Source organism: Orcinus orca, chromosome 20 (genome assembly GCF_937001465.1).
Source record: "Orcinus orca chromosome 20, mOrcOrc1.1, whole genome shotgun sequence".
Lineage (NCBI taxonomy): Eukaryota > Metazoa > Chordata > Mammalia > Artiodactyla > Delphinidae > Orcinus > Orcinus orca.
In genome coordinates, this window is record NC_064578.1 from 14,212,297 (window position 1) to 14,240,169 (window position 27,873).

Below are 27,873 nucleotides of genomic sequence, written 5' to 3' on the forward strand. Positions count from 1 at the left end.
CTTTGCACCCGAGAGCCTCTGTTTCCCTGGCCAGGCGAGGAGTGGTCTCAGCACAGACGGGCGTCCCCACCCTGCGAACCCCTGCGGAGCCCCGGGTCGGCCGCCGCCCCGCTGAGACCCAAGCCGATTCTCTGAGCGCGCGCGCCTCCTGCTGGCAGCGGGGCGCGGGCGCAGCCTCCGGATTGTATATAAAGGCAGCGTGGCGCGCGAGACCTGGCCGAGTGCGGTAGACGAGCCGGCGCGCAGGGAGAGCGCAGTGCTGCCTGAGGTCTCCGAGCGGCTCGCCATGGCTGGGCCGCAGCAGCAGCAACCCCCTTACCTGCACCTGGCGGAGCTGACGGCGTCCCAGTTCCTGGAGATCTGGAAGCACTTTGACGCAGACGGTAAGTAAAGCTCCCAACTTGTGTGCCCGCTCGCCCCCAGGGGACCTGCGGTGGATTAAAGAGGGCAAGGAAGTTGCGGGCAGGGCTAAGGTTACCCCAGTGGGTGTTTTGGGTGCAGAGCCTGCTGAGGTAGGGGTCTCGAGTTTGGGAGACACCTGGGTGCCCTGGTGACAACCGCCCGTAAGTTTTCTTCCCTGACAGAGACGACAGAGCCCACCGGCTTTTGCAGCCTCATTCTGGGCAAGTTGGAGCTTTCCCAGAGGGGAGGCCTGGGCTGGCAAGGCTCCCCATGACTCCCCCTGCCGTCTTATCTTCCCCGCCTTTCTCTTCAAGGTAACATCCTGCCTTCAGCTGCGGCAGCCACAGGTCTCAGACACCACTCATTTTTTCCCTCAAGTTCCCCTTTTGTTGAATACCAGGTTAGCCCCGTGGGGTCCTGGGGACTGGGGCAAACTGGGGGGTCCTGAAGGGACACTCTTGGCCTCCCCAGCCTGTCCGGTGGGAGCAGGAGTGGAGAGGGCATCCAGGCAGTGAGCATCCCCTAGGCTTCCTCTGCCCACGTTCCATCCCTCACGGGCATTCAGGTCCCACTCACAGGGTGTGGTGGGAGGCAAGCTTGGGGTGCCAGCCTGACATGTTCCCTCATGGTGATAATCCTGGGTGCTTTGGGTGACTCCTTCCTTCTCTGGGTCGGGGGAGGCACAATCTTAAATGCCTCAGTGACCCACCCTCTGCTCTGTGTGGTCTTGACATTTACTCACCCAAAAATCGAGGGCTGGACTGAACAACCTTTGGAAGTTGGCTCTAAGGACTGGTATTACAAGGGTCTATGATGGCCTGACTCGGGCATAAAGGGAGCCCCCCCCCCACCTCATTTTAGAGGCTTCTGATATCACTAGAGACAAATTTTTCTCCACCACTCCAAAAAATTAAGTGATCTGATTTCCTTCTGAGGTCCTGGCCGGGGTGGGCATCCGAAACGTTCTGGCATCTCAGACCACTGGCAGGGTGGTGGCCCAGGGTGTTCATCCTAGGATTGAGAGCGAGGGGCATGGGAACCAGAGGGAGGAGCATGTGGAGCCTCCCTCCATGCTTCTCCCTTCCCTTCCTCACCTCGGCAGGGCGGGCACAAAGGTGACTAAACAGAGGCCCTCGGCCCAGAGTGCTGTGCAGAGGCAGGGGTTAATGGGTATGATAACCAATGAAGTTTTGTTCCCTTGGAGCAAACTGAGAATCTGGGGGTGCAGAGGACTGGGCATGTGACACCTGGATTAGGATGGTGATCTGCCTATGAATTACTAAAGGAGGTGGGTAGATTGTTAAATCTGTAAAATGGGGCTAAGGAGGGGTTGTGTTTCCAGTCCCTGGCTGGTACCATAAAACTCCCTTGGGGGAAAGGGCTATAAAAAGATTGCAGCCTCTCTGTATTCTGGGTGACACGCGCACTCCCTAAGGCTTCTCCTGCCAGTTTATCTGCACCAGAGACTTGCATGATTCAAGGAAAGTTATCAAGCGGCCAAGGTTATACCACAGGCCTCCTGCCAGATGAGTCAGCTATAAACAGAGGACTCCACAGTTCTGTTCTCCCCCGGTTCTCACGGGGTCAACCACGAGCGCTCTTGATAACCATGCAAATCCTCACATTTGTCTGAGACTTTGTACTTTTCAAAACACAGTCGCACCTTGAGTCCTGCACAGTGAGGCTGTGGGCAGACCATGATTCTCCTTGTGCAGATGAGGGAACAGACACAAAGTGTGACTTCTCTGAGGTCATGTAGCGACGTGATGGCGGCACTGGTTCCTGGCCAGCGCTTAATTCCCCAACTCTGGTTTCTGGACACCTACTTTCCCTCCTGATCCAGCCTCGGAGGTGATGGGCAGTCCCTTTAATACTAGAAAGGGGTCCTATGGCTGGAGCATAGCTAAGCTAGCATGAGGCCAAAGAGTCTTTAAAGACCCCCAGAACCATCGTACCTCTGGTACCATGTGAAAGGGGAGCTAGACTGCTTCTTGGCTCCTTGTCCCCCTCGGCATCCCATCGCCCTCTCTGGTCACCACTTCAGGGAAGTCCCAAGGAGGGACCATGGACCTAACAGAGAAGGAAAGCAAAAAGGATTAGAATACCAGAGATGGCGCAGAAGGCGATTTAGGAAAATGAGGCTATAGCCAAATTGAAATTCGACTAAACGACCCAGAATTAAGCTGTGGGTCACTTGCTCTGGACCTTCCGTACCTGTCCCCTTCCGAACTCCCATGGCTGCCAGGGAGCTTCTCCCTCCCCCCCGAGGCGCTCCCTGCCCTGGCTGGGCCTCCTCTTACTAACTCTGGCTTCTGTTTTTATCTTGGGGGTTTTCCCCCGACTCTAAGTGTCCCCCTGCCGCTCACAGAGTTAAAGAGCTCTGGGAGGACTCTCCACGGCTCACCAGGTCCCTGGGGTGAGCTCTCTGGAGCCCAGTTAGTCCCAGCCACCAAGCAGGGGGAGCACTGACCCACCCCACCCGTCCTGGACTCCAGTAAACAGAGACTAGGAGTCCGCAGAGAAGCTGGATTCCGAGGACAGTGGGGATGACGCAGGGAATCTGACCCTCCTAACTCAGCCCATTTCTAATGAAGGAGCAGGTGTCTGAAGAGGGGGAAACTGGGACTCAAAGAGGCAACGTTCTTTTCACAAGATCACACAGCAAAGTGAGAGGGTAGGGGGACCCAGGAATCCTCTCCTAGCCCCCCCCCACTCCTTCTCAGTGGTCAGCCAAGGTCATGCCCTTGGAAGCGTTCAGGTGTCATCTCTCAAAAGCAGAGGAAGGGAAGACGGCAGCCGAGTGCACCCTATGAGCCAGGTTGGGGCTGGAGCTCTTCCAGATAACATCCCCATGCTCTGAGTGACCCTTACATGCCCTACATGACTGAGTCCCCCGTTCTGTTGTTTCCTGGTCACTTCTTGGTCAGAAACGTTCTCACTCTGCAAGATCCAGGCTTCAGAGGGATGCCCAGCTCAGAGCTCACGCTGGCCTCTCTTTGTGGTTCTGACCACACGGCCACCAGGCTCCTATTCTGCTGACGATCAGTACGAGGTCCGTGGGGAGCCAAGTTCTGCCCTTGGCCTTTGCTACCCTTTGGGAGCAACTGCAAGTGTAGGGATATTTCCTCTCCCAGAGGCCAGCAGACATTCACAGGACAACGCAGGGAATCCCACTCACTCCAAGAATCAACCTACATGGATATACTTGTACAAATACATAAAGTTATGCGAACAAGGGGGCCTAGTATCAAGTTCTTCGGAATACTGAAATTTTAAGAATGTGCTTCCCTAGGGAACAGAAAAATAAATCCTGCTAACCTCTACAGTGGAATATTATGCAACCAATGGGACTGAGATGGGGCTTTTGTACTGACATGGAAAAGTGTCCAAGATGTATTACGGAGATTTTTTTTAATTATGGCAGGACACTATTACAGTATGAGCCCATTTTTACTATTAATGAAACAAGTATGCTGGAAAATATCTGAAAGACAATAATAACAGTGGTCCTCTACAGAGTAGATGACGTAAAATTGAAAGGTATTTTCTTTAACTTTATAAGTAAATTTCTGTAGTGTTTTACAAGAGCATGTGTTTCTTGTGTAATCAGCAAAACAATAAATATTCAAGAAGAAAATAATTTTATGGGCACCCCCCCTCCCCCCAAAAGAAATGCATATATATCTCCAGGTGTGGGAATCTGCCCAGAGTGTTCTAGGCCTTTGTCTGCCTCCAGATGGCCCTAGTGATGCAGGAGGCTCTCAAAGCCTTGCACAGGGACTGACCCTTGTTCCATATGGGTGTGGCCCTGAGGACTTTGAAAATGAATGACAGGAAGGACCACCAAGAACTGAGGAAGGCCCTGTGCAGTCTTCCCTCCTCTCTCCTCCTACACCCAGTAGTAGTAACGGAAGCACCCTCCAAACCCATCCCCCATGGGGGACACTGGCCAGACAGAGAGTGCTCAGGCAGGTTCTCAGGCACTGAGGAGCTTGTGTCCCTGGGAGGGGAAACAGAAGAAAGCTGAACAACAGCGCCTCTCGCAGGTGGAGAGAGGCCTGGGCACCTTGCCCTGGAATTCTAAATGACGAAGTCTTCTGGAATACTGAAGAGAAGACCTCTATGTATAAAATAGATAACTAATGAGAACCTACTGTATAGCACAGGGAACTCTACGCAATGCTCTGTGGTGACCTAAATGGGAAGGAAATCTAAAAGAGAGCGGATATATGTATACATATAACTGATTCACTTTGCTGCACAGCAGAAACTAACACAACAATAAAAATTAATAATAATAAAAGACCTGCCTCAAAAGGGTTAGAGAATATCCGGTATATATTAAGCATTTACACCAATCCTATGGCTGTTACTATGCAATACAGCTGTGCTGTTCATAAGATAATTACAGGATTTATAAAAATGATTGCTTCTTGGAGCATTAAAGGCAAAGGGGTCTGGTGCTGGGAGGGAGCCAAAGTTGTCTGAGAGCAGCTTTCTTTTAACCCTGTCGGCATTTCTCTGTGGGGTCCGTGTGTCCCATTTAGGCCTGATGTCAGGATTTGGGGTTCTCTGGGAGCAGCCTCCTGCCCCACCTGGGGTAAGCCCTAGGAATAAGTACCCCATCCCACCTCCACTTTCACCCCCAAATTCCCCACCTGTTTTGCCAACAGTGCCCTTTGGTGTGGATGTCCGCGGCATGCCAGCTGCGGACATCCTCTGTGAGGCCCTCATGCCCCGTGGCCCAGCCAGCCGATGGGGGACGCAGCTGTGTCTGAGAGCTGGGGCTCCCCAGGGAGGCAGCTGCGGGGGCGTTTTCACAAACAGGACACTTCAGCCTCGCCTCGCCTCGCGTGGGCGGCCACCAGCGATCCCGCGTCCCTGCCCTCGCTCCTTGTTTATTCCCCTTTGACTTCAGTAGTTTCACCACCTGAGCCCCTGGGGGAGGTTTCCGGGGCTAAGGAGACCCCTCAGGGAAATCCCTCCCGATACCCAGGGAGCCAGAATTAACAGAGCAGGCGTGAGACACTTCAAGAACTGCGCCTCTCCGGCTCTGGACCTGGCGGCTGTCCTGGAGGACTGCATCAGATCCCGCCTTTGCCCCGCGGGTCCCAGCTGGGGCCTCTGGCTCTGGCCCTCTCCCCCTCCTCTCTGGCTCTCGGCTGCCTCACCTCCTCTCTAGCCCAATCTGCCCCATCCTTCTGGCCTCCTCCACACCAGGAACTGGCCCAGCATTAGGCTGCCAGATGTCCACAGGTGCAGGGGACCCAGCCCAGCTCCAGAGCCTCTGTTCCAGAAGCAGCTCTGCCCAGAAACACAGAGTTCCATTTATGTGAGAGTTTACATTTTCCAGAATGCTTTCACAGCCTTATCTTGTATGGCTGTCACAATGGTTCTATAAAGTAAAAAAAAAAAAAAAAAAGCATAGTTATACCCATTTTAGAGATCAAGAAACTGAGGTTTAGAGAGATTGACTTGCTCAACATTGCATGGACAGTCACAGAGCTGGTGGTAGACTTACGACCCTTAATCGGGCTCCTCTTACCTGTTCAACTCTCAGAAAATCTGTATGCACAAATCTCAGTGAGAAACAAGCCCCTTTCCACTGTGAGGCAGGGCATTCTTTGGTCAAAGTTTTCCAAGTGTCTGTGGTCAGATTAATTGTAAAGAAGTGTTGTCTCACTTCAAAATTTGGGGAAACTGAGGCACCATGGTGGTGAAGAATGGTAGCAAGCCCAGAATAAGGACGGATGCAGGGTCCCCGGCTCCTCCCATCCCCCTCCCTAATATTCACAGATTGCAGTTTGATATGGGGAAGTTAGGAATGATGGTTGCTATGGTAACCACATCCTTATCCATGCCCATCCACATGAGATTTGCGTGGTGGCCAGTCACCCCACCCCCCTATATACGGTCATAGAAAAAGCAAACCACTTGCCCAGTGCTGAAGTCCTCCCTGCAAGGAGGTAGGCCAACCTGTCCTCTACTCCCACCTCCTATAATAGGTGCCTCCCGCATGATGGTTAGGGAGTTGCTCTGAGGGAAGCCAAAGTAGCGAAGACCTTTTCCCCCAGTGCTGGAGGATGCCCCATCTGGGCCCTGCAGCCCCTGCCTGCCTATCTAATCTCTGCTCACCCTCTCCCTTCAACTGGTAGATTCCTGCTATTCTTGTCTGGCTGCCTCACCCCCGTAGACCATTAAATGCTCTTGGGGAACAGGCCCATATCTAAACTTGGCTATAGTTCCCACAACGTTGAACTGTGGTTCAGTTCAAAAAAATAAAGACGGGCTTCCTGGTGGCGCAGTGGTTGAGAGTCCGCCTGCCGATGCAGGGGACACAGGTTCGTGCCCCGGTCCGGGAAGATCCCACATGCCGCGGAGCGGCTGGGCCCGTGAGCCATGGCCGCTGAGCCTGCGCGTCCGGAGCCTGTACTCCGCAATGGGAGAGCCCACAACAGTGAGAGGCCCACGTACAGAAATAAATAAATAAATAAAGGCTTGTGGAATTGAACAACATTTCTGTCCCTTTGCACAGAGCGAGGTGGTACTGTAATTCCCAGCATGGCAAGAGGGGTTTCTTTCCACAGGGGCACTGGGCCCCACTCCCTGCCTTTGCTAGTAGCTGGGGCTTCTCAGCGAGGCCTTCCCTGCCCACCCTGTCCAAGCAGCCCTCATAGATACTTCAGCCACCTCCTAATACACTCACGAAACAGACTCATACTCACTGACTCAGGTGTCCACCCAGCCCTGGCCCGGGCCCAGCTCTGAGGCCTCTGGTACTTCGAACCCCAGCGCATGCTCACAATGTGAGCTCCACCCCTGCCCCCCGCCCCCCGGCCCCTCCAACCCCAGCCCCTGCTCCTGGACCCAGAGCTGAGCTCAGCTTCCTGCCTGAGAAATGGAAGAATAGACAGATCACGGCAGGGAGCGACCAGCGAGAGAAAGAGTACTCGTTCCTCCAACTCAGTGGCACTGTCAACTGGACCACTGCCTTTTTGTCTAGAAAGCCCTTCCTCCCTCCCTCCCTCCCTCCCCTCCTCACTCCCCCTGCTGCAGCTGTCCAGCTCTCCCAAGAAGCTTTCAGAACATCCTAGAAGAAAGATGACCACTCTAGCCTAGGGGAAAAAAGGGAACTCAAGTCTCATCTCTCCCCACCATGCCCACTCCCGGCGTGCAATTACAATCATATCTTTTCCCTGCAGATAAAGATACTTAATTTAGGGGCTTCCCCGGTGGCGCAGTAGTTGGGAGTCCGCCTGCCGATGCAGGGGACGCGGGTTCGTGCCCCGGTCCGGTAAGATCCCACATACCGCGGAGCGGCTGGGCCCGTGAGCCATGGCCGCTGAACGTGCGCGTCCGGAGCCTGTGCTCCGCAACGGGAGAGGCCGGCCACAACAGTGAGAGACCCGCGTACCGCAAAAACAAAACAAAAAACCTTAATTTATCTCACATGATTCCTCCATACACTATGTATTGTGGCACCTTCTCCACTAGAGGGCGCCACTAGGATTATTCATTCCAAATCTAAATTCTCAGGGGACACTAGTGGGGGAGGCTAGGAAGAACACACAACCCGACTCCCACATCGCCCTCCAGCCTCCCAAAGCCCCCACCAAGGCCAGGCTAAATACTTATTTTTATTCTCTTTGTTTAGTTTGTAACTCCATTTGCCCCTGAAGCAAGCTACCATCTCCCTTTCCTGTTCAAGTCTCTATGGGAACCTTGCTCACTGCTTTAGATCAGATTTGGAACTTGACTTTTGGTCAGTGGTTTCCAAACCTTGCTATATACATGGAAATTACCTGGGGAGCTTTTTTAAAAATCACGATGCTTAGCTCATACCCCAAACCAATTACATCAGAATGTCTGGGGATGGGAGCCAGACATCCATATTTTTTTTAAGATTCTAGGAGATTCCCATTCACAGCAGTCTGGGGAGCACTGCCTTAGACCTATCTGATTTCCCACCCACAAATGATTCCTCCCGGTCACAGACAGACCAGGGAGCTTGACCATGGACTCAGCTCGCCCTGGTCTCTAGGTCTTTTGGGTTCAGTGGTGAAGAACCTAAAGGACTTCTTACTACGTACGTGATCTTGCAAGTCAGGCCTTGACCTTGGGACCCGGTCCCGATAACAGCACTTTTCACCCAAATTCATTCCCGTTTTTTATACAAGTTCTGGTAATTGAACTCAAACAATAGTAACATTTACACTGCACCCGTAACGGACTTTATATGCAAAAATCCCATTTAATTACCCATTTTGCAGATGACATGGGTTAAATATCTTTCCCAAAGCCACACAGCTCATAAGTACAGCAGAACCAGGATCTGAATCTACCTCCACAGACCTCAGCGCCCCCTCTCTTCATTGCTGTGGAGTAGGTTGCCTCCCATATGTTTGATCCCTGCAACCGCCTCTCAGGTGCCCCCATCCCTACTTTTCTCTTGCCACTCTTCCCTTATGCATTAGTTTCCTGGAGCTGCCGTGACAAAGTACGACAAACTGGGTGGCTTAAAACAAAAGCAATTGATTCTCTCACAGTTCTGGAGGCTAGAGTCCAAAATCCAGGTGTTGGCAGGGTTGGTTCCAGGTTCTGAGGGGTAATGTGTTCCATGTCCCTCTCCTGGCCTCTGGTAGTTGCGAGCAATTCACAGAGCTCCTTAGCTTGGAGATGCATCACTCCCATCTCTGCCCCTGTCTTCATGTGGCCTTCTTCCCGGGGTGCCTTTGTGTCTCCACTTGGCCTTCTTATAAGGACACCAGTCATTGGATTTAGGGCCCACCCTAATCTAGTATGACCTCATCTTAACTAATTACATATGCAAAGACCCTATTTCCAAATAAGGTCACATCCTGAGTTCTGGGTGGACATGGATTCTGGGGGGACACTTTTTTTTTTTATTAGAAAGTCCACTTTATTTATTTATTTATTTTTTGGCTGCACTGAGCGGCTCACGGGATCTTGGTTCCCCAACCAGTGATTGAACCCGTGTCCCCTGCAGTGGAAGTATGGAGTCCGAACCGCTGGACCACAAGGGAAGTCCCTGGGGGACACTCTTCAACTCAGTACACCCTCCTACCCCAAAGACCCAAGTTCTGCCTCTGACCTCATTCGCCCTACTGACCAGGGCTTGCCACCTGCTGACAAATCTCGAGGCTGATGACCTGTTGTCCCCTGTCAGATCTGCAGCTCCTGCTGCGTGCCCAGCTGACTATGGACAGACAGCTCCCAGCTCCCTCTGCCAGCATGGCCCACACGCTGGTCCCTCCCAGTCTCTGACTACTGAATGTATATCACAAAGGCAACACCGTTATTAATCTTGGATCTCTATGGTTGCAAATGGCCAGAGGGCAGGACCCACATCCCTAACAGTCCAGGGCTGGCCCAGACACCTGCTTGACCACTGAGGAGAACAAGTTCTCAATGAAGCCCCCCATTTCCCCACCCCACCCATCCACCATAAGTTTTACTACTTAACTCTGAGGTTCATTGCTTTTTTTCTTTGCTATCTTTGCAGGAAATGGGTATATTGAAGGTAAAGAGCTAGAAAACTTTTTCCAAGAACTGGAGAAGGCAAGAAAAGGCTCTGGCATGGTAAGCCCAGACCCCTCTCCCATTGTTTGGAATTTTCTGTCATCCTGACCATGGCTTTGAGCATTGTCTGTCCTAGGTCATACATTCCATCAGCAGCCTGACATCTCTGGTTTTGACCCTTAGAGTTTTTCTTTTATCTGGAAGGATTTTAAAAATTGAAATACTCCCTTAAAAGAGTACCTTACCTCACTATCTCTGGGTGTCTGGGATTGAGGGGTGTTCATGGGTACCGGGGGTTGATAAACTGCCCAAAACTGCAAACGTTTGTGTCTGCGTCTGTGTGTATAAGAAGTATTTTTTCCTAGGGAAGAGTCCATAGCCTACCTAATATGCTCAGAGGGGTCATGACTCAGGATTGGAGGCCTAGGGGCTTTCAAGTGCCTTTGTTCAAGACTGGAGTTTCTCAGCCTCGGCACTAATGACATTTGGGGTAGCGACTCTTTGTCATGGGGGGCTGTCCCTGGCATTGTACGATGATTAGCAGCGTCCCTGGCCTCTACCCATGAGACGCTAGTAGCACCCCTCCAAATTGTGACAATCAAAAATGTCTCTGGACATTGCTAAGTGTCCCCTGCAAGGGATGCAGAATCGTCCCCACTAGAGAACCACTGTTCCAGACCAGCCAAGGTTGGAACCTCGGCAAGGACCTAGAGGAAAGTGGAGGATTGCTCCAAACCAGCATCTGAGCCAGATCGGACTGGCTCATGGGTGTAGGTGTCAGACTGCCCTTCATGGCCTGAAGTGACTGCAAATCATGTCCCATGCCCTTAACGGCAGGCACATTGTTTCCCCACGTGCCAACCTGGCATGACTGACTTCACTAAAGCCTTTTGGGGGACCGTCTGAAATATTGAAAAGGTAAGGTGATTGGAGCTAGTCTGTTGTGATTCCCATGTCTGGTTCTCGAATATATGGAGTCAGACCAACTCCGTCCCCGCCAGCTCCTGCGGGTCCTTTGGTCGTGGGGGGGGGGGGTGGTCTCTCTACTCTCCCCTGCTGCGTGTCTGTTGGCCAATCCACTGCTTATTAGCAAGTCTTCATGGAGCGCTTTGGGAGATGAGTCACAAATCCACTGGTGAACACCTGATTCAGAGCTTGTCAGCGCGCCCTGGTGAGGAAGATGTCCAGGCGATGGGCTTAAGTGATGGAGGTGATTCATGGGTTTGTTTATCAACAGTCCCCCGTCACCCCTCATTACTAGGATAATGAAGCCCGGATCACAGAAAACACAGGCTTCACAACTGGTTCTGGGATCGTGGGGTAGATGGAGGAATGTGCTTTTACAAAGTGCTTCAAACCTGAAATCCTTCTCTTAGTCATTCCCTTCCTCAGATGGCATCAGGGGTGATTTTCAAGTCTGTCAACAACATTCTCAACTAACATCACCCCGGACTGGATCTCAGAGCAGCTGTTCTGTGGTAGAAAAAACATTGGCCTTGGAAACAAGAGTCATGAGTTCAAATTCTGACGATACTAGCTGGTAACCTCAGGAGAAGTCACGTCATCTCAGCCTCCGTTTGTGTGTAAAATGGACAGGCTACTAACATCATGGGGACTGTTGTGGAAAGCAAACAGGATGGCCACATTTCTGATAAGGGCCTAGGCTCATTCCAGGCACATTTGTAGATGTAACGCAATAAATATTGATAAAAAAATACATATGGGCAAATTGAGACCAGTCCAAAAGGTAAAAAACAAAAGACTCTAAGAATTGGTAGAATTTTCCTTGGCCCAATCCTAGGAAATACACAACCCAGCAGAAAGCCATTGGAGAAGCGAAGAGGCTTCAGATGCCAAGATGATTCATCACTGATTAGGGATAAAGAAGAGCTCACTAATGCAAACACTTAACAAGCAGCACCCCAAGCGAAGAGAAGCTCTGAGAACTTCAAGAGGACCTTAGACTTAACTTAGGCGGTGATGGTGCAATAGAACTTTTGAAGCTCTTTGCCTTTTTAGTAGTCACATTCATCTAGTGGACTATTTAAATGACCCCTCAACTATACAGACTTTCTGGTCACATTCTTCCTAGCCTAAAATCAGAGTGAAAAGCACTGTAGAATTTCCAGTTAGTCTTTAAAGAAGAAAATGAGCGATCACCTTTGCTCTGGTGGAATGTCTAGAACTTATTGGGGGCCCCTGCAATAGGTTGGGCTTATTAGAAGCTGCCTCAATGAAATGTTGGGGCCTGAGTTCTCACATCTGAGTGATGGAAATAAGTCCTCACCCTTCTGGTAGACTTATGGTTTAATCCATCTCAAAAGCAGACAGGCATGTTTACTTATGTGGTACAGAGCACATCCATATGTTGTTTCCCTTTGAAAATAATGTGATTGAGCCTCAAAGAAGAGAACACTTAGGGCTTCCCTGGTGGCGCAGTGGTTAAGAGTCACTTGCCAATGCAGGAGACATGGGTCTGAGCCCTGGTCCAGGAGGATCCCACGTGCTGTGGAGCAACTAAGCCCGTGCGCCACAGGTACTGAGCCTGTGCTCTAGAGCCCGCGAGCCACAACTACTGAGCCCATGTGCCACAACTACTGAAGCCCGTGCTCCTGGGGCCTGTGCTCCACAGCAGGAGAGGCCACTGCAATGGGAGGCCCGTGCACCACGGCAAAGAGCGGCCCCCGCTCGCTGCAACTGGAGAGGGCTCGCACGCAGCAACGAAGACCCAACGCACACATTAATAAATAAATATTTTTAAAAAGAGAGAGAACACTTAGATTTGGAGGAACCCTAAAAAGGGAAAGGGTGCAGCCCTGATTACTCAGAGCATTGGTTCAACCTGGTTCCATGCCTGCATATTTGGGGTGCAGAATGATTCCCCACCATTGCTGCACCAAGAGGGTGAGAGATCCACGGTTCGCAGGGGACCCAGCAGCAAAATCAGCGCCCTTTGTCTTTCTGTAGATGTCGAAGAGTGACAACCTTGGGGAGAAGATGAAGGAATTCATGCAGAAGTATGACAAGAACGCAGATGGGAAAATCGAGATGGCAGAGGTGAGTCCTAGTATCCTGCTAAGAGCTACACGGGAAGGGCCATCGGTTGCCTGTGCCTCTCCCACGCACAGGAGTCCTTCTAGGGATCCAAGTGAGGTGGTGGTCTTGAAGCCCCACCACCCCTCCCAGCACTTAGGCTGATGAAAGAGAACAGATGGAGCTTTTCCTTTGACTCACAAGGAACGAGGAAGCAACACACATTGGCCTAAGACAGGGATGAAGACTTTTAATGCTCTCAGGGTCCAACGGGTACTATAAATGTGTGATGAGCTCAGTTTAAGACAGAAGAGAGGGTGAAGTTTGCAGAACAGGAGAGTTCATGCCCCACCTAAAGGCATCCAAAGGTGTGTGTGTATGTGTGTGTGTGTGTGTGTGTGTGTATATAATTTATATATGTAGCATGTATAATTTATATATATTAATATATACACACACACATTCATACGTGTGTATTGATGTGCATAGATATATACATATTGTTAAAAGATAAACTGAGGCATGTTAAAAATTTTAAGAGTTTATTGGAGCAAAAATCAATTCAAATGGGCCAGCGCCGAACCTAAAATAGTTAGGAGCACTCTACCAATGGGAGCTACGGGAAAGACGTGTATATGGAAGAGCCAGTTACAAAGCAAGGAAGTTGTTTGGTTGGCCGCGTCATTCAGGAAAGCCTAGTTGGCTGCTCTGGCTGTGTGTTTAGACTTTGGTTTGCTAACGTAGGCTACTAAGGCATTAAGGCTACCTCAGTCTAATGGCCTCCTTGTTTAACAATTTATATATACACACATACACTTATACAGACACATCTACATGTGCCTGTGTGTGCAGGCCTAACCAGACACCTCTGGAAGTCAGTCTGCAACCCATGGTCAAGTGGTCCAGAATGATGACAGCAGCACATAAAGGAGGGCAGAACTCCTCCCGGGGGGAATTGGTTGCCATGGTGCCTTGGGTCAGTGCCCTGGAAGGAGAGACTGAGACAGAGATTCGTGGGTAGGATTTCAAGAGAAGGGAGGAGAGAGCAACAGGAAAGGGCAGACAGAGCAAGAAGCTAAGCAAGCGCGTGGTCTCAGCTGGAGCCTTGTCTTGGCCTGATCTCATGGGGGGCTCTGGAGTGTGGATTGCGCCTCGGGGTTGGCTCCACCTTGAAGCAAGGGGTAGGATGGCCCTTTGCACCCCTATGTCAATCAGGCGTTGGATGCAAGCTGCCCCCTCCAGGATGCGGGTCGGAGGGGAGGATGGCTAGGGCAGTTTGGTGGAGGGCAGTTCTCCTGCAGGGGGCAGCAATGAGCCACTAGCGGTCATCCTTCACAGCAGCTGAGGGATGGGCTACCAGCCCAGTTAACGGTGATCTGTGAAAAGCACCAAGACCATCCCTATAGATGCCTAAACTGCAGGCCTCAGAACATCCTGACTCAAATGGGCTTAAACCAGGGGTTGGCAGGCTTTTTCTGTAAAGTTCCAGACTATGGTCAGGGTTTGCAAGCTGTAAACCCTGCCTTCAACAACTCTGCCCTGTGGCACAGAACAACCACAAACAGTATGTAAACGAAAGGGCCCTGCCGTGTTCCAATACAAGTTTATTTACAGAAACAGGCATTGAGCCAGATTTGGCTCATGGGCCATAATATACTGACTCTTAGCTTAAACTATGAGAGGCTCCTAATGAGAAAGGCCATGAGAAAGACTGACTCCTGGTGAAGGAGACAAGGTCTCCAGCCCTGCTTCTCGGCAGTTCTCTTGGTTCTGTTCTCCACCCCTAAAACAGCTTCATCCTCAGGCTGGTAGCAAGCTGGCTAGAGCAGTTCCAGGAATCACATCCAGATGCAGAAGGGGCCCATCTCATTTGGTCCCTGATAAGAATAAGGAAACCTTTCCCAGGGGTACCCGCAGTAGACCGCCCCTCACATTTCATTGGCCAGGAGTAGGTCACATGTCTAGCCATAAGCCAATCACTGGCCAGGGAAATGGGATTATCACATCTAGCTGAGACTAATCGGGATTTGCCTGTGACTCAAGCATGCTGGGAGCAGAGAAGAGGGGAAGGCCATTGGGGGGGGGAGGGGGGCAGCCAGCAGTGTTTGCGGCACAAGAGTACTTGCAGTTTTTTAAAAATCGGATTTGTTGTGGTATAATTTACATATAATAAGCAGTATTGATTTGAAGTGTAAAATTCCATGGGTTTAGACAGTTGTATACAGCCATGTAGTCACCACCACAATCAAAATACGGCATCTCCATCACCCCCAAAATGTTCCTCTGACTGGTCAGGCCCTCCTGCACTCAGATTAGTTTGCATTTTCTAGAATTATATATGTGGAACCATCTAGTAAGTATTGAGTCTGGATACTCGCGCTTTAAAGTGGCACCACTTTCTGTCCCTCCAGCTGCTCATACCTGAAGGTTTGGGCGTGACCCAGAAGCGCTTCTCAGAACACCCTTCTTCCCCTTTGAAGGGCTGTCAGCCCCTGTTCTCAAGAAAGGAAGCAAAATGGAGCAAAATGTGACTCCCATGCTGCCTTGCCACTGGCTGGTTTCCATCCTTCCTGCATGAAAGTCTGTTTGCTTCCTGGCAGGGCTCTCCGTAATGTTACTGTTGCTCTCTGATCCCCACAGCTGGCGCAGATCTTGCCGACCGAGGAGAACTTCCTTCTGTGCTTCAGGCAGCATGTGGGCTCCAGCACCGAGTTTATGGAGGTGAGACCAAGGTGCTGCCTTCTCTTTTGTACATCGGGGCCTGCCTTTCTCTCGTGTTCAGAGCCAGGCCCACCCAATGCCTGGGAATGGTCCCTGGAAGACACTAAACCCCTTTTGAGTAGCTCAACTACTCAAAATGTGGTCCATGGACCAGGAGCATCAATGTCGCCACCACCTGGGTGCTTGTTAGAAACACAGAGTCCCGGGCTTCCCTGGTGGCGCAGTGGTTGAGAGTCCGCCTGCCGAGGCAGGGGACCCCACATACCACGGAGTGGCTGGCCCCGTGAGCCATGGCCGCTGAGCCTGCGCATCCGGAGCCTGTGCTCCGCAATGGGAGAGGCCACAACAGTGAGAGGCCCATGTACCGCAAAAAAAAAAAAAAAAAAAGAAATGCAGAGTCCCTGACCCACTGAATCAGAATCTACATTTTAGCAAGATCCCCAGGTGACGTGTGTGCACGTTAAAGTGTGGGGAATAAGGTGAGAGGTAAGCTTGGGTAAAGTACCTTTGGAAAATAATGTGTACACACCACTTCCCATTTGGGTATTTGCCATAGATATTTGCATATTACAAGCTCTGAGAAATCCTGCAGTAAAGAGACCTGTTTCACTTGGTTTGCCTCCAGAATCTTTCATAGTTCCTTCTCACTCAATAGCATTAGTGTTCCTGGAATTCAGAGTTCCAAGGAGCATTCTTGAGAAGGATGGATTTAGGTACCATTCTAAAACTGGCAAAGCCCAGTGAGAATTCCAGTTTCCAGTATCTTCCAGGTTTGGTGTTTGACTGTGGTCTGGGCTTCACTGTCCATCTTTAAAATAGATGTTGCCATCTTTGCAGTAGCAATTCTTTGAGATCCTCATGGGAAATAGGACATCCAAACTCAAGTGTCTTTTGAGTAATATGCAATTGACAGATTGAACCATGTGAAATTGCTCATATTTAACCATTCTTTATTTACAAAAATTGGAAATTCCATGCGGTTTAACCAAATATATTACTAATCCTGATGTCCGGCAAACTACCAGTTATTTTTGCTATTTTTCTGGGGCTCTGCACCCTAGCCATTCAATGTATGTGTCCCTCAAGGTGAAATTCAACCCATACCACCCACACACACACGCACACACAGTGCCTGCTGTGATAAATAATGACTAGCCTTCAACACAACTCCAGTCGCCATTTGTCATATTAAATCCATTTCTAGCCACCGGTAATCCCCTGTCCCTGATTCACTGCTTAAACATGACTGGAGAGCTAGTCCAGAAACACACATGGCAGTGAGTTCCCCATATAGATAGAAAGTCAGTTAGAAATAATGGATTCTTAGGGCAGGAGACTCATTTTTTTAAGTGGTAGCTTGCCTAAGCATCAGATATGGATTTAATTTTATTGTGCTTTAAAGGATTTTCTCCAGTTTTTTCACGATGGCAAAATTCCATAAGCTGGTCATTGACAGGCTGGATTCTGTTCTTAGTTCCCCCCTTGCCTGTCTAGGAGGAAAAGTCCGCCTATACATAGAACTTGTCAGGGTGCTGCTTTTGTGAGTGTCCGTTTTTCTGTCTGTAGAAAAGGGAGCGTTTATACTTGATTACTCCTTTCCTGATAGGGAGGCGGCCAGAGATTGGCCTCCCTTCCACCTATGATCAGGAGAATGGGGATGACAGCTTGCAGGGGGCAGAGATGCTTAAAGAGGAGGGGAAGGAAACCCTCTCTCTCTAAATCATCAGTGGTTTCTCTCTGTGTAGTTGACATGGTTCCATATTTTACCTGCCTTTATCCTTTAAGCCCCAGCATAACTACTGAGCCAATGCCACCCCCATCCCACAGGTTTCCTGGGACCCCATCATCCTACAGGACCATCCCCTCCTGGGGTTGTCCATTCATTCCATCTTTATCAGCTGGAAACATGAAATGGCCCCTCTGTAGCTCTGAAAGGTTTGTGCTGCCAGATGCTTCCATCCCACTGCTCATCCCAACATTTTAATTTCTAACGTAAGTGACACCTCAGGATTTCTTTGAGATTTCACAAAGCCCAGGTTTCTTGAACTCTTTTCCTTGAATGCGAAGAGAATAATGACCATACTTTGTGACGGCTGAGCACAAAGTATGGGATGGAAAGAGAAGTCCAGCGTGAGAGCATGGAGCTGGGGGTGGATCCAGGGAGGGAGGGAGAGAGGGAGGGAGGGAGGTCAGAACTGCTAGGATGATCTCACTCCGAAAGCAACTGGCTGCTTTGCTTTCTGGGAGGACTGGGGTCCCTTCAGGTTATCCTCCCCTGAGGCAATTTAGGGGGTGTCTGCCTTTTTCTCCCAGTCAAGACTCAACCTAGATGAACTAAATTCCTGTACACTAAAGGCATGCAGGTGGTTGGTGACGTCATATTTGAAAATCTGCACATATTTCTTTGTGCTTACTCGAGGGCGGGCTTTCAGAGCATGGGAAGGGATATTTTGATGGAGCCGGGCATTTTCTTTCCCCAAAGAAAGAACTCTCCCCTAATCAAAAATCATTTACCCAAGTTGTACGTAGAATAAATCTACCTTTTTATTGGGACTTGCTCATATCTCATAACTTTTTAAACAATCAGGATCAAATTTTTTGAGCCACTACTATACCATGAGAATTACACAGCCTAGTTTGCTGGTATGGAAGAAAGATCCTAAAATATCTATACATTCTCACACTCCTCACAATAAAAGGGGGACATGCCATCAACAGACGAATGTGTGGTACATATATATAATGAAATATTACTCAGCCATAAAGGAGGAATGAAATAATGCCATTTGCAGCTACATGGATGGAGCTAGAGATTATCATACTAAGTCAGAAAGAGAAAGACAAATACCATATGATATCACTGATATGTGGAATCTAAAATATGACACAAATGAACTTATCTACGAAATAGAAATGGATTCACAGATATAGGGAACAGACTTGTGGCTGCCAAGGGGGAGGTGGGGTGGGGGAAGGATGGATTGGAAGTTTGGGATTAGCAGATGCAAACTATTATTTATAGAATGGATAAAAAACAAGGTCCTGCTGTATAGCATAGGGAACTATATTCAATATCCTGTGATAAACCATAATGGAAAAAATATATATATATGCGCGCGCGCGTGTGTGTGTGTGTGTATATATATATATATATATATATTTCTGAATCACTTTGCTGTACACCAGAAACTAACACAACATTGTAAATCAACCACAATAAAACCTTTTTTTAAAGTGGGGGACATGATGTGGAGAAGTTGAGGAGACAGGAGATCAAATTTGGGAAAAGAATTAGCGCCTGCTGACTTTCAGAAAATCAAGAGTTGCTGGTGTCTAGCTGTGCTGTTTGGAGCTGAGGGAGAAGGGAATAAAAATCAAGGGAAGAAAACGTGGAAGAAAATCTAAGAACTGTGATCAGGCAGCAAAATAGACCAAAGATTAGGGAAACAGTGTTCTCCGGGCCGTTTGTCACAGATACACCCACTCTCATCCCCCACCATAGTATTCCCGCCTCCCCACAAGATAGACTGGGTTAAACACTGGGGTTTCAGGACAGCTGCATTCAGGACCAGATTTTTTCAGGACCATTGTATTAGTTAACTATCGCTGTGTGACAAATTACCCCCCAAAATTTACCAGCCTAAGGCAACGAACATTTATTATCTCTCAGTTTCTGTGGTTGGAAATTTGGTAACAGCTCAGCCAAGTGGCTCTGGTTCAGAGTCAAGATGTCAGCTGGGCTGCAGTCATCTGAAGGCTTGACTGGAGCTGGAAGATGCACTTCCAAGGTGGTGCACTCACGTGGCTGTTGGCAAGGGGCCTCAGTTTCTCACTACATGAGCCTTTCTATAGGGCTGCTTGAGTGTCCTTACAACGTGGCACCTGGCTTCCTCCAGAGTGAGTGATCAAAGAGGCAGAACAAGAAGGAAGCCTCAATGTCTTTATGACCTAGGCTTGGAAGCCACATACTGCCATATCTGCCGTGTTCTATTCATTAGAAGTGAGTCACTAAGTTCAGTCCACATTCAAGGAGAGGGAAACTAGGGAGGTGAAGAATTGGTGGACATTTTTAAACCATTCCAACTGTTTTTCCTTGTTTCTCCTGTGTGATGTCTGCTCCTGCTCAGATGGCCAGAACAGAGGAAGGAGGTGGTCAGACCCATATCACCTGCTGAAGCTCTGCTTCTCTTTGATCCCCCAGATGCTGTGGTCAGCAGGCAGTTCTCTGGTCCCTCACAGGGACCCAGTGCATGTACTGAATAACTGGGACTCAGATCAGAGCCCAGAACCAGCATGGAGCAAGATCCAGTGATGGACCGATTGTCTAGGCCTAGATCACATGCCTCCCTCTGGAGATGGATCAGCCCCTCCGGAACCATGTGGACTGAGCATGAGAGAGGGGTGGTTTCCTAAAAAGAAAATGGGGCGATGTTTTTTATCAGAAAGGTGGGAGAGTGGCCTTGGGATAGTCTAAACAAACTGATTCCACTACCAGTTCTGTTCCACCTTCAGACGTGGCTGCCACATGCGTCGTGGTGGAGGGGTTGAGGACGCAGTACAATGAGGAGTAACCAAAGCCTGCTTCTGCCCCTTCCAGAGGGTTCTTACCCTTGCTCCCAACTCCCACGCGGAGAATGAGAAGCTTCCAGAACAGTAAAAGGACACCCAATATACCCACAGCAAAAATGGGATCCAACAGATCATAGTGCTGGCCCTGGTAAAAATCTGCCTGGTTAACACCTTAGAAAACCATAACCCTGGTTACAAGATGACCCTGAAGCCAGTTACAGTAAGGAGACCTTGTCCCAGCAGGGCTGTTTTCTTCTCTGTGACCTTGGCCAAGACACCTTCCCTTATCTCTTCAACTGCGACATGGAAGGGACTGGTCTAGACCATCTCCATGTCCCCATCTCATTGTAATATTCTTGAATATCAAGACCCGGCCTGGCCCGTTAAAGGAAGATGGAGGGAAGCTTATAGGTGTGGATAAATCTTTGTGAATAGGTTGACATTCCCATTGCAGGCTTGGCGGAAGTATGACACAGACAGAAGCGGCTACATCGAAGCCAACGAACTCAAGGTAAGATGAGCCTTGGAGAGGGCATGGAGGGCGCAGAGAATGGGCCTGAGACCAAAGTGGTGGTGGGTTTAAGGAACCTGGGGAGGGAGGAGAGGGTGGGTGGGGAATGTAGGTGTGTGGTCTGCTTTGGGATACTCAGGCCCGGCTCTGAATGGTTAGACATGTTCAGCCATGTGAAATCAGCAACACAGAGCTGCAGGAGTTCGACCAGTCCACACTCCTCTGCACGTCAGTGCCCAGGACAGGCATTCCAGCAGTCTGGCCTCCTCGCTTGCACGTCTACCCCGAAATTCCTCTGGACCCAAGGAGTCCCAGGCACTGCTTAGCATGTGTCCTGGGCTCTCTGAGGAGCCAGAGCCAGTTTCTACCGCCTGGCCTATGGGGAGAGGTTGCATCCAGCAGCTCCCTCCCCCTTCAGGGTTACTCCACAAGCATCAAGGGGTGAGGGAATTGTGAGGGCTGCAAGCTACGCAAATGATGTGCCCCGGAAAACAGTGTTGAGTGACCGTCTGAAGGACCAGGTGAGTCAGGGACAGACAGCCTGAACTGGGAGCTCTGAAGAGGACTTTGGTATTCCAGGGATTCCTGTCTGACCTGCTGAAGAAGGCGAACCGACCATATGATGAACCTAAGCTCCAAGAGTACACCCAAACCATAGTGAGTGGCTGGAAGTATCCCTCCTCCCCAGGGGTGCAGGACACGGGCCCCAAATCGGTGGGATTCGGGGTTTGTGGGGTCGCTAGTTGGCTGATTCTTCAGGTCCAGGAGAGGTGTCTCCCAGTGGCAGCGAGCAAGAGGGATGCTAGTTCATGGGCCCTGCACCCTCTCTCTTGAGGTCCCCACTCAGCCAGATGCTCCTGGGACAGTGTAAGACGGGAGCATCTGTTTCCATGACAGCCTCCACAGCTCCAGGAGAGGATAAACTTGGAGAGGGTGGGCCTTCGGTGCTGGTCTGCTGTCTTCTGCGGCCCTGTCCCTGAGAAAGGGGGAGGGGAGCCATGACCAAGTCCCTGCTGTCTCCCCAGTGACCGATTCAGCCCATGCTGGTCCCTGCCACCAGGTGACCTCAGAGGACGCATGCGCATACTCCCCCAACCTCCTTCCTCTCCAGTACAGGGGATGGCGGGCCAAGGTCCGACATGAGAGAAAGTCAAAGCAAATAACCCAGGCACCACTTTCTGTCCCCAACAGCTACGGATGTTTGACTTGAACGGGGACGGCAAACTGGGCCTCTCGGAGATGTCCCGGTAAGTGCCTGCCCTCACTCACCCCAGCATCACTTTTCACAAGATCCCTGCAGATCATCCCTGTGCTACCGTCCCTATCACCAAGATCAATCAGTGGGGAAGATGACAGGTCAGGTGTCCTGAAGCACAAATCAAAGTTAGATCAAATCATGATCATCATCACCTCAACGTTCCGTCTCCCTCTTTTTAGAACTTTCCACTGACACCTGATTATTAAGTGCTCAGAGATTGTTTCCATAACTACAGATGCTCCTTCTGCATCCCCTCCCCCCAGGTCCGAGTTGTTCTTGCTTCTGCTCTGTCTCCTAATCGCTGCTCTAACATTCTCTTTCCAGACTCTTGCCTGTACAGGAAAACTTCCTGCTTAAATTTCAGGTAAAATAGCCTCTTCGCTTTTCTTCAATTCCTCCTCCCTTCCCCTCACCCCTGAGCTCACCCTTCCTCAGCGCACGCACACGCACACACACACACATGCTTTTCTTCAATTCCTCCCCCCTTCCCCTCACCCCTCTGAGCTCACCCCTCCTCAGCACACGCGCGTGCGCGCGCGCACGCACACACACACACACACACACACACACACACACACACACTCACTCTCTGCAGGGCTTTGGCTTCTGTCTTTAATACCTTGGGCCTTCCAGGGCATGAAGCTGACCTCGGAGGAGTTCAACGCAATCTTCACATTTTACGACAAGGTAAGACAGAGGACGGTGTGGATGGAAAAGCAGGAGGCCCGTTCCAGCCCCCCCTCCCCCCCCACCCCACCAGAATGGCTCGCCTTGGTCCTTAGGCGTAAAGGAACTGTCGGAGCAGCAATCTGAGCCATGCTGTTTCTTCCTGTCCCTTTGGATTCCCTGCAGCATCTTCTGCTGTGTGAGAAGATAAATGTCCTTCAGTGTGTGGCCTGTGGGACCCAAGGTTTTGGTTCCTTAAAAGTATAGGAGAGAATAGCTCATGGAAGAGGGTTATGCCTGGAACTAGGGTGTGATTACATTGTTGGTACCCAAAGAGAGGAGGTGCTCAGTACTGCTCCCCTGGTGCCAGGTCATAATCTTGCTGTCTTCCTAGGAAGTGGGGAGTGAGAGGCCCTCCGTACCAATGTCACCCCTCCCTTAGCTGCCCCTGTGTAGGTGACTCCAATGGTTTTCCTTAGAACTGTAGGCTTGGGGGTAAACTTTAAATAGCCTGTGTTCATCCTGACATCTTGTTGTGGGATTCGACACCCAGGGAGTTAGCAAAATGCTTCTTGAACCCCACTTACAATTTCAGTGCAAATGAAAAACACCAGAAGGGAAGGTTACCAACAGTTTTCCCTGGACCCTCCCATTCCTGCAGTGACTGGTAAAGTCAGAAGTGACACGTTATTTGGGCACCTCTTTTGCTCAGAGTAAAGACCGTTAGCAAAGCTAGACTGTGGTCGGGGGTCATGGGGCCTGAGTTCTGAGGCTCTGTGCTGACCCTCTGCTCCCCGCCAGGATGGAAGTGGCTACATTGATGAGAATGAGCTGGACGCCCTCCTGAAGGATTTGTATGAGAAAAACAAGAAGGTGAGTAGCTGAGCCTGGAGGTGGGGTGCTGTCCTGGAGGCGGGATGGGGGTGGGAAGGAAGGCCGAGGAGTGCGTTTTGCTCCTCTCTGATCACCCCCTAACAAGGCAACGGCAGTTTTTTGGTTTGGTTTTCTTCTGGTTGACTTGACTGATTTTTTTTTTTAATACACATAAAAAAGTTTGCCATCTTAACCAATTTTAAGTACAGTTCAGTGGCATTAACTACATTCACGATGTTGTGCAACTGTCACCGCCATCCAGCACTCTTTTTCATCTTTCCAGACTGAAACTCTGTAGCCATTAAACAATGACTCCCCCTTGCTGCCTGCCCCCAGCCACTGGCACTCATCATTCTACCTTCTCTGTGCATCTCACTGCTCTAGATACTTCATATAAGTGAGATCATACAGTATTTATCTTTCTGTGTCTGGCTCATTTCACTCAGCGTAGCCGTCTTCAAGGTTCATCCATGTTGTAGCACATGTCGGAAATTCCTTCCTTTTTAAGGCTCAGTAACATTCCGTGGTGTGTCTATCCGACATTTTATCTGTCCATTCACAGGCAGACACTTGGGTTTCTTCTGCCTGCTGGCTGATGGAAATAACGCAGCTATGAGGCCATGGCAGTTTTGATGTGGCCCAGTTCTTGGAAGTGTCAGCCAAATGGCCAACAAAAAAGACTTTTTTACAGGAACCGGGAGATGAGTCTTGGCGGCATTTTCCTCCACCTCCTGCAAAATGTCTTTCTCTGGGAAAATGGTTTTGCTGCTTTCTTTAATTAGATGAGGAACGCTCTATAATTCCTTGCGTTGTCTAACTGCCTGGGCGGTCCGGCTAGAGCTAAATATAATGCTCAATTTCAGGGCAAAAAATTCATCACAGCCTCTGAGTCTATCTGTCTCCCTTTCCAACTGCCTTCCGACTTCTTTATCCTGAATATCATCCTTCATTTCTTTCACCCTAAATTTATTTTTTTGCTTTACACTGCCTACAATTGCTTTTTGAAAGAGGCAGAAAACAAATTATAAGCAAATACTTCCTAGGAAGAAAGGAAGTACTCCCCAAGTGTTTGAACTCAGCAGACGTTTTCCTGGCATCAAACTCTAGGAGAAAATTATTTGTGCATCCTTACGTGTCCAAGGAATGTTGCGCATCGTAATGGAAAATATCTTTAACTGTAATTGTATTAATGAGGCATGATTATTCTCCATATCACCCTGCTTTATGCCTGAGGCTGATGGGCCTTGAAGGCAGGCATTAAATCTTGGGAGAGACCCGAATTTCCTGGTCATCATCTAACTAGGCTCTTTCTTGATTACCACAAAAGACAACTCATATGGCTACACAGCTTGACTCGAGATGTGGAAACAAAAAAGAGTCAGGTGTTGGGGCTAGGAAACAACTCTGAAGATTAGAGAACAAGGATATTAATAAAATTGTTTACCCAGGAGCCTTCCACCTGTACTAAGCTCCAGATTTAGCACATGGGGATTGAGTGAATGAATCAGTAGAGAGAGCTGCATGCTTGTAAATAACAGCCCCTGAGATGGGAGGGGAATGGCCATTTTTAGGTGAGCCCACATGGCAGATGCATATGCCTTTTTTTTTAAATAAATGTATTTTTTATTTATTTATTTTTGGCTGTGTTGGGTCTTCGTTGCTGCATGCAGGCTTTCTCTAGTTGCAGCGAGCAGGGGCTACTCTTCATTGCCGCGTGCAGGCTTCTCATTGCGATGGCTTCTCTTGTTGCAGAGCACAGGATCTAGGCGCGCAGGCTTCAGTAGTTGTGGCACGTGGGCTTCAGTAGTTGTGGCTCGCAGGCTCTAGAGCGCAGGCTCAGTAGTTGTGGCGCACGGGCTTCGTTGCTCCGTGGCATGTGGGATCTTCCCAGACCAGGGCTCAAACCCGTGTCCCCTGCATTGGCAGGCGGATTCTTTACCACTGCGCCACCAGGGAAGTCCGTGTGTGCCATTTTGATGGTGCCTTCACGGACGGTGATTCGGTTTCTGAGCAGATTTATGTTTGAGGCTCCTGAGGGACAGGCTGATGGGCTCAAACTTCGACATTTCCTAGCAGTCCTAATACAGTTGCAACTTGCTAAAGCCATCCTCAGCTTCAAGCAATACTTCTAGACACAGAAAGTAAGCAGCCCCGTCTGTCCATTCTGCTAAAACTCTTGATGCCACACTGAACTGGAGGGTTTTGTCAAGCTCAGGCTTGGTATATGGGGTCACTTCCTTAGCTCCTAATTGAGTGGTAGGTCGCTCAGGCACACCCTGGTGTTATGGACTAGGTGACATTTTTTCCAGGAACTTCACAACTTTAGTGAAGATGCCCCTCAAAGCTAGAGATGCCTGCAAAGTGCCTTGGGGCTGGGTGGTGGCACAAACCCAGGAATCAGTAACGTGAGGGGATGTCACCAAACGATGCAATAAAAGACCGACCTTGGAGCACTGAGGGCAGGTGAGCCACGTGAAGAATTACTCAGGGGACCGAGACTCCTTATGGCTGTAGAGCTGGTCCCATCCTTTAGCCAATACCTTAGTCTTTACACCTCACTTTTCTCATTAGCTGAATGGAGATAATGACCCATCAGCCTGGAAGGGGAACTATTTAAAAAAAAAAAAAAAGATCTGCCGACGTGTTCCATACAAAAGGAGGAGGAAGACGAAGGAGGAGGGAAAGAAAAAGACGGTTGTTTAGTGAGTTTCCAACGTTGATGATGACTTTGCTCTATTTCAGAACTTTCGGCTATTTCCATCCAAGGCAACACAAGGCATGTGGGCTGTTGGTGTTCTGTACATGTTGGTCTCCATTTTGTATGAGACTCTGGGCATATGTCTGTGGGTCACCTGTCTTAGTGCCCCTCAAGGCCACAAGGAGCCAGTGAACAAGCAGTAGGCTGGTAGGCTTGCCGCTGGAGGAGAAAGGAGTTAGAATCCCTTGTTTCGCTGGGTGAGGCTTTTAGGGAAGCATGATCCAAGGGGCCTGAAGACGAAACCAGGGAGCTCCCCTGGCATTCTCCTCCTCACCTGCAGGGACCCAGCAGCTCGAGTAAAGGGAGGCTCACTGAGGTAGAGGAATTTAGAGAAGCTATGCATAGATAATGACTGTCATCAACAGCTACTGTCTGGAGAGCATGCTGTGTGTCAGGTACTGTGCTAAGTATTGTTTACATTCATTTCCTCACGTAATCATCGTAACACCTCAATGAGGCAGGCTCGTTACTGTACCCATTTTACAGATGAGGCAGCTGAGACTCAGCAAAGGTTGACTACTTTCCCCAAAGCAATGCAGCCACTAAGTGAAAGGAGGAGTGTTTTTCATCCAGGGCTTTCTGACTCCCAAGGCCCATGCTTTGTGTGCCTCTAAGCTACTTGCACTGAGATGGGATAAGGGAAAGGGTCTGGCTGAATGAACAGCTGGGCCGTGTAGGTGGGGCCGTCCTCTGAGCCTCTTACCCTCTCCCTCTCTGTCTCCTAGGAAATGAACATCCAACAGCTCACCAGCTACAAAAAGAGCATCATGTCCTTGGCCGAGGCGGGGAGGCTCTACCGCAAGGACCTGGAGATTGTCCTCTGCAGTGAGCCACCCATGTAAAAGGGGGGATGGGGGCTGCTTCTCCACCTCCCCTCAAACCTGCCCCTGCTGCCCTGCCACTTCCACCCAGACCCGGAGATCCTGAGCATCCCTCCCACTGCCCCTGCCATCTGCACACACGCCAGCCTGCAGAGCAGGAAAGAAGAGATGGAGAAGGGGCTGCTGCCGGGCCCCCTGGAGCCCCCTCCAACCCAACCCTGGATGACCAGTCACAGCGCTCTGCATGCAGAGGGGCACCAACCGCACAGAAGGTGGGCGGGGGCACAGGTGGGGAGTCCCTCCTTCTCTTCGCTGTGATGCATGAGCTCATTCGCTGTATGATTTAGGCTTCTATGTCCAACAGAGTGCACCCTCCCCTCTGCCTCTCCCCCATGCCACCAGCCACCCCGAACCCCCAGGTTCCATGCCCCGCCTCGCTAGTGGTGTAGCTGTCTTCTCAGAGCTCCTTGTTCGTGGCGGGCACCGGCCCTGTCCTTGACTCAGCGTGCTCCCTTTCCCTTTGGGTTTCTTGTTTACCAAAGAAGAGTTTACAGACAATAAAAAGGAAATGTTCTCCTGTGGAAGCTCTCCCAGTTCTGGCTGAGTGGTCAACTTTCTCTCTGCCGCTAGTCCCTGACAAAGAGAGAGCCTGTTCTCGAGTGAGAGGGGAGAGTGCCCCAACTGGGGCATAACCGCTAGAAGCAAGGGTGTGGGACCCCAG

At 50.1% G+C, this 27,873-nt stretch overlaps 1 protein-coding gene across 1 annotated transcript; it reads left to right on the forward strand.

The window, feature by feature from the left end:
• The first annotated feature begins 207 nt into the window (after positions 1-207).
• On the forward strand, positions 208-27,745 carry CALB2 (calbindin 2). Its single transcript, XM_004273241.2, has 11 exons — positions 208-383; positions 9,926-10,002; positions 12,910-12,999; positions 15,616-15,696; positions 20,720-20,776; positions 21,356-21,433; positions 21,968-22,023; positions 22,359-22,398; positions 22,668-22,721; positions 23,502-23,573; positions 27,057-27,745. Exons 1-11 carry the CDS (start codon positions 287-289, stop codon positions 27,171-27,173), a joined length of 819 nt encoding a protein of 272 aa, XP_004273289.1. The 5' UTR covers positions 208-286; the 3' UTR covers positions 27,174-27,745.
• Positions 27,746-27,873: the final 128 nt, after the last annotated feature.

Bases quoted from the DNA above. Each gene is read 5' to 3' on its own strand.
- CALB2 (XM_004273241.2), top strand. From the start codon at position 287: ATGGCTGGGCCGCAGCAGCAGCAACCCCCTTACCTGCACCTGGCGGAG. The intron at 13,000-15,615 runs GTGAGTCCTAGT...TGATCCCCACAG, and splicing joins GGAAAATCGAGATGGCAGAG to CTGGCGCAGATCTTGCCGAC. The intron at 22,024-22,358 runs GTAAGTGCCTGC...TTCTCTTTCCAG, and splicing joins GGCCTCTCGGAGATGTCCCG to ACTCTTGCCTGTACAGGAAA.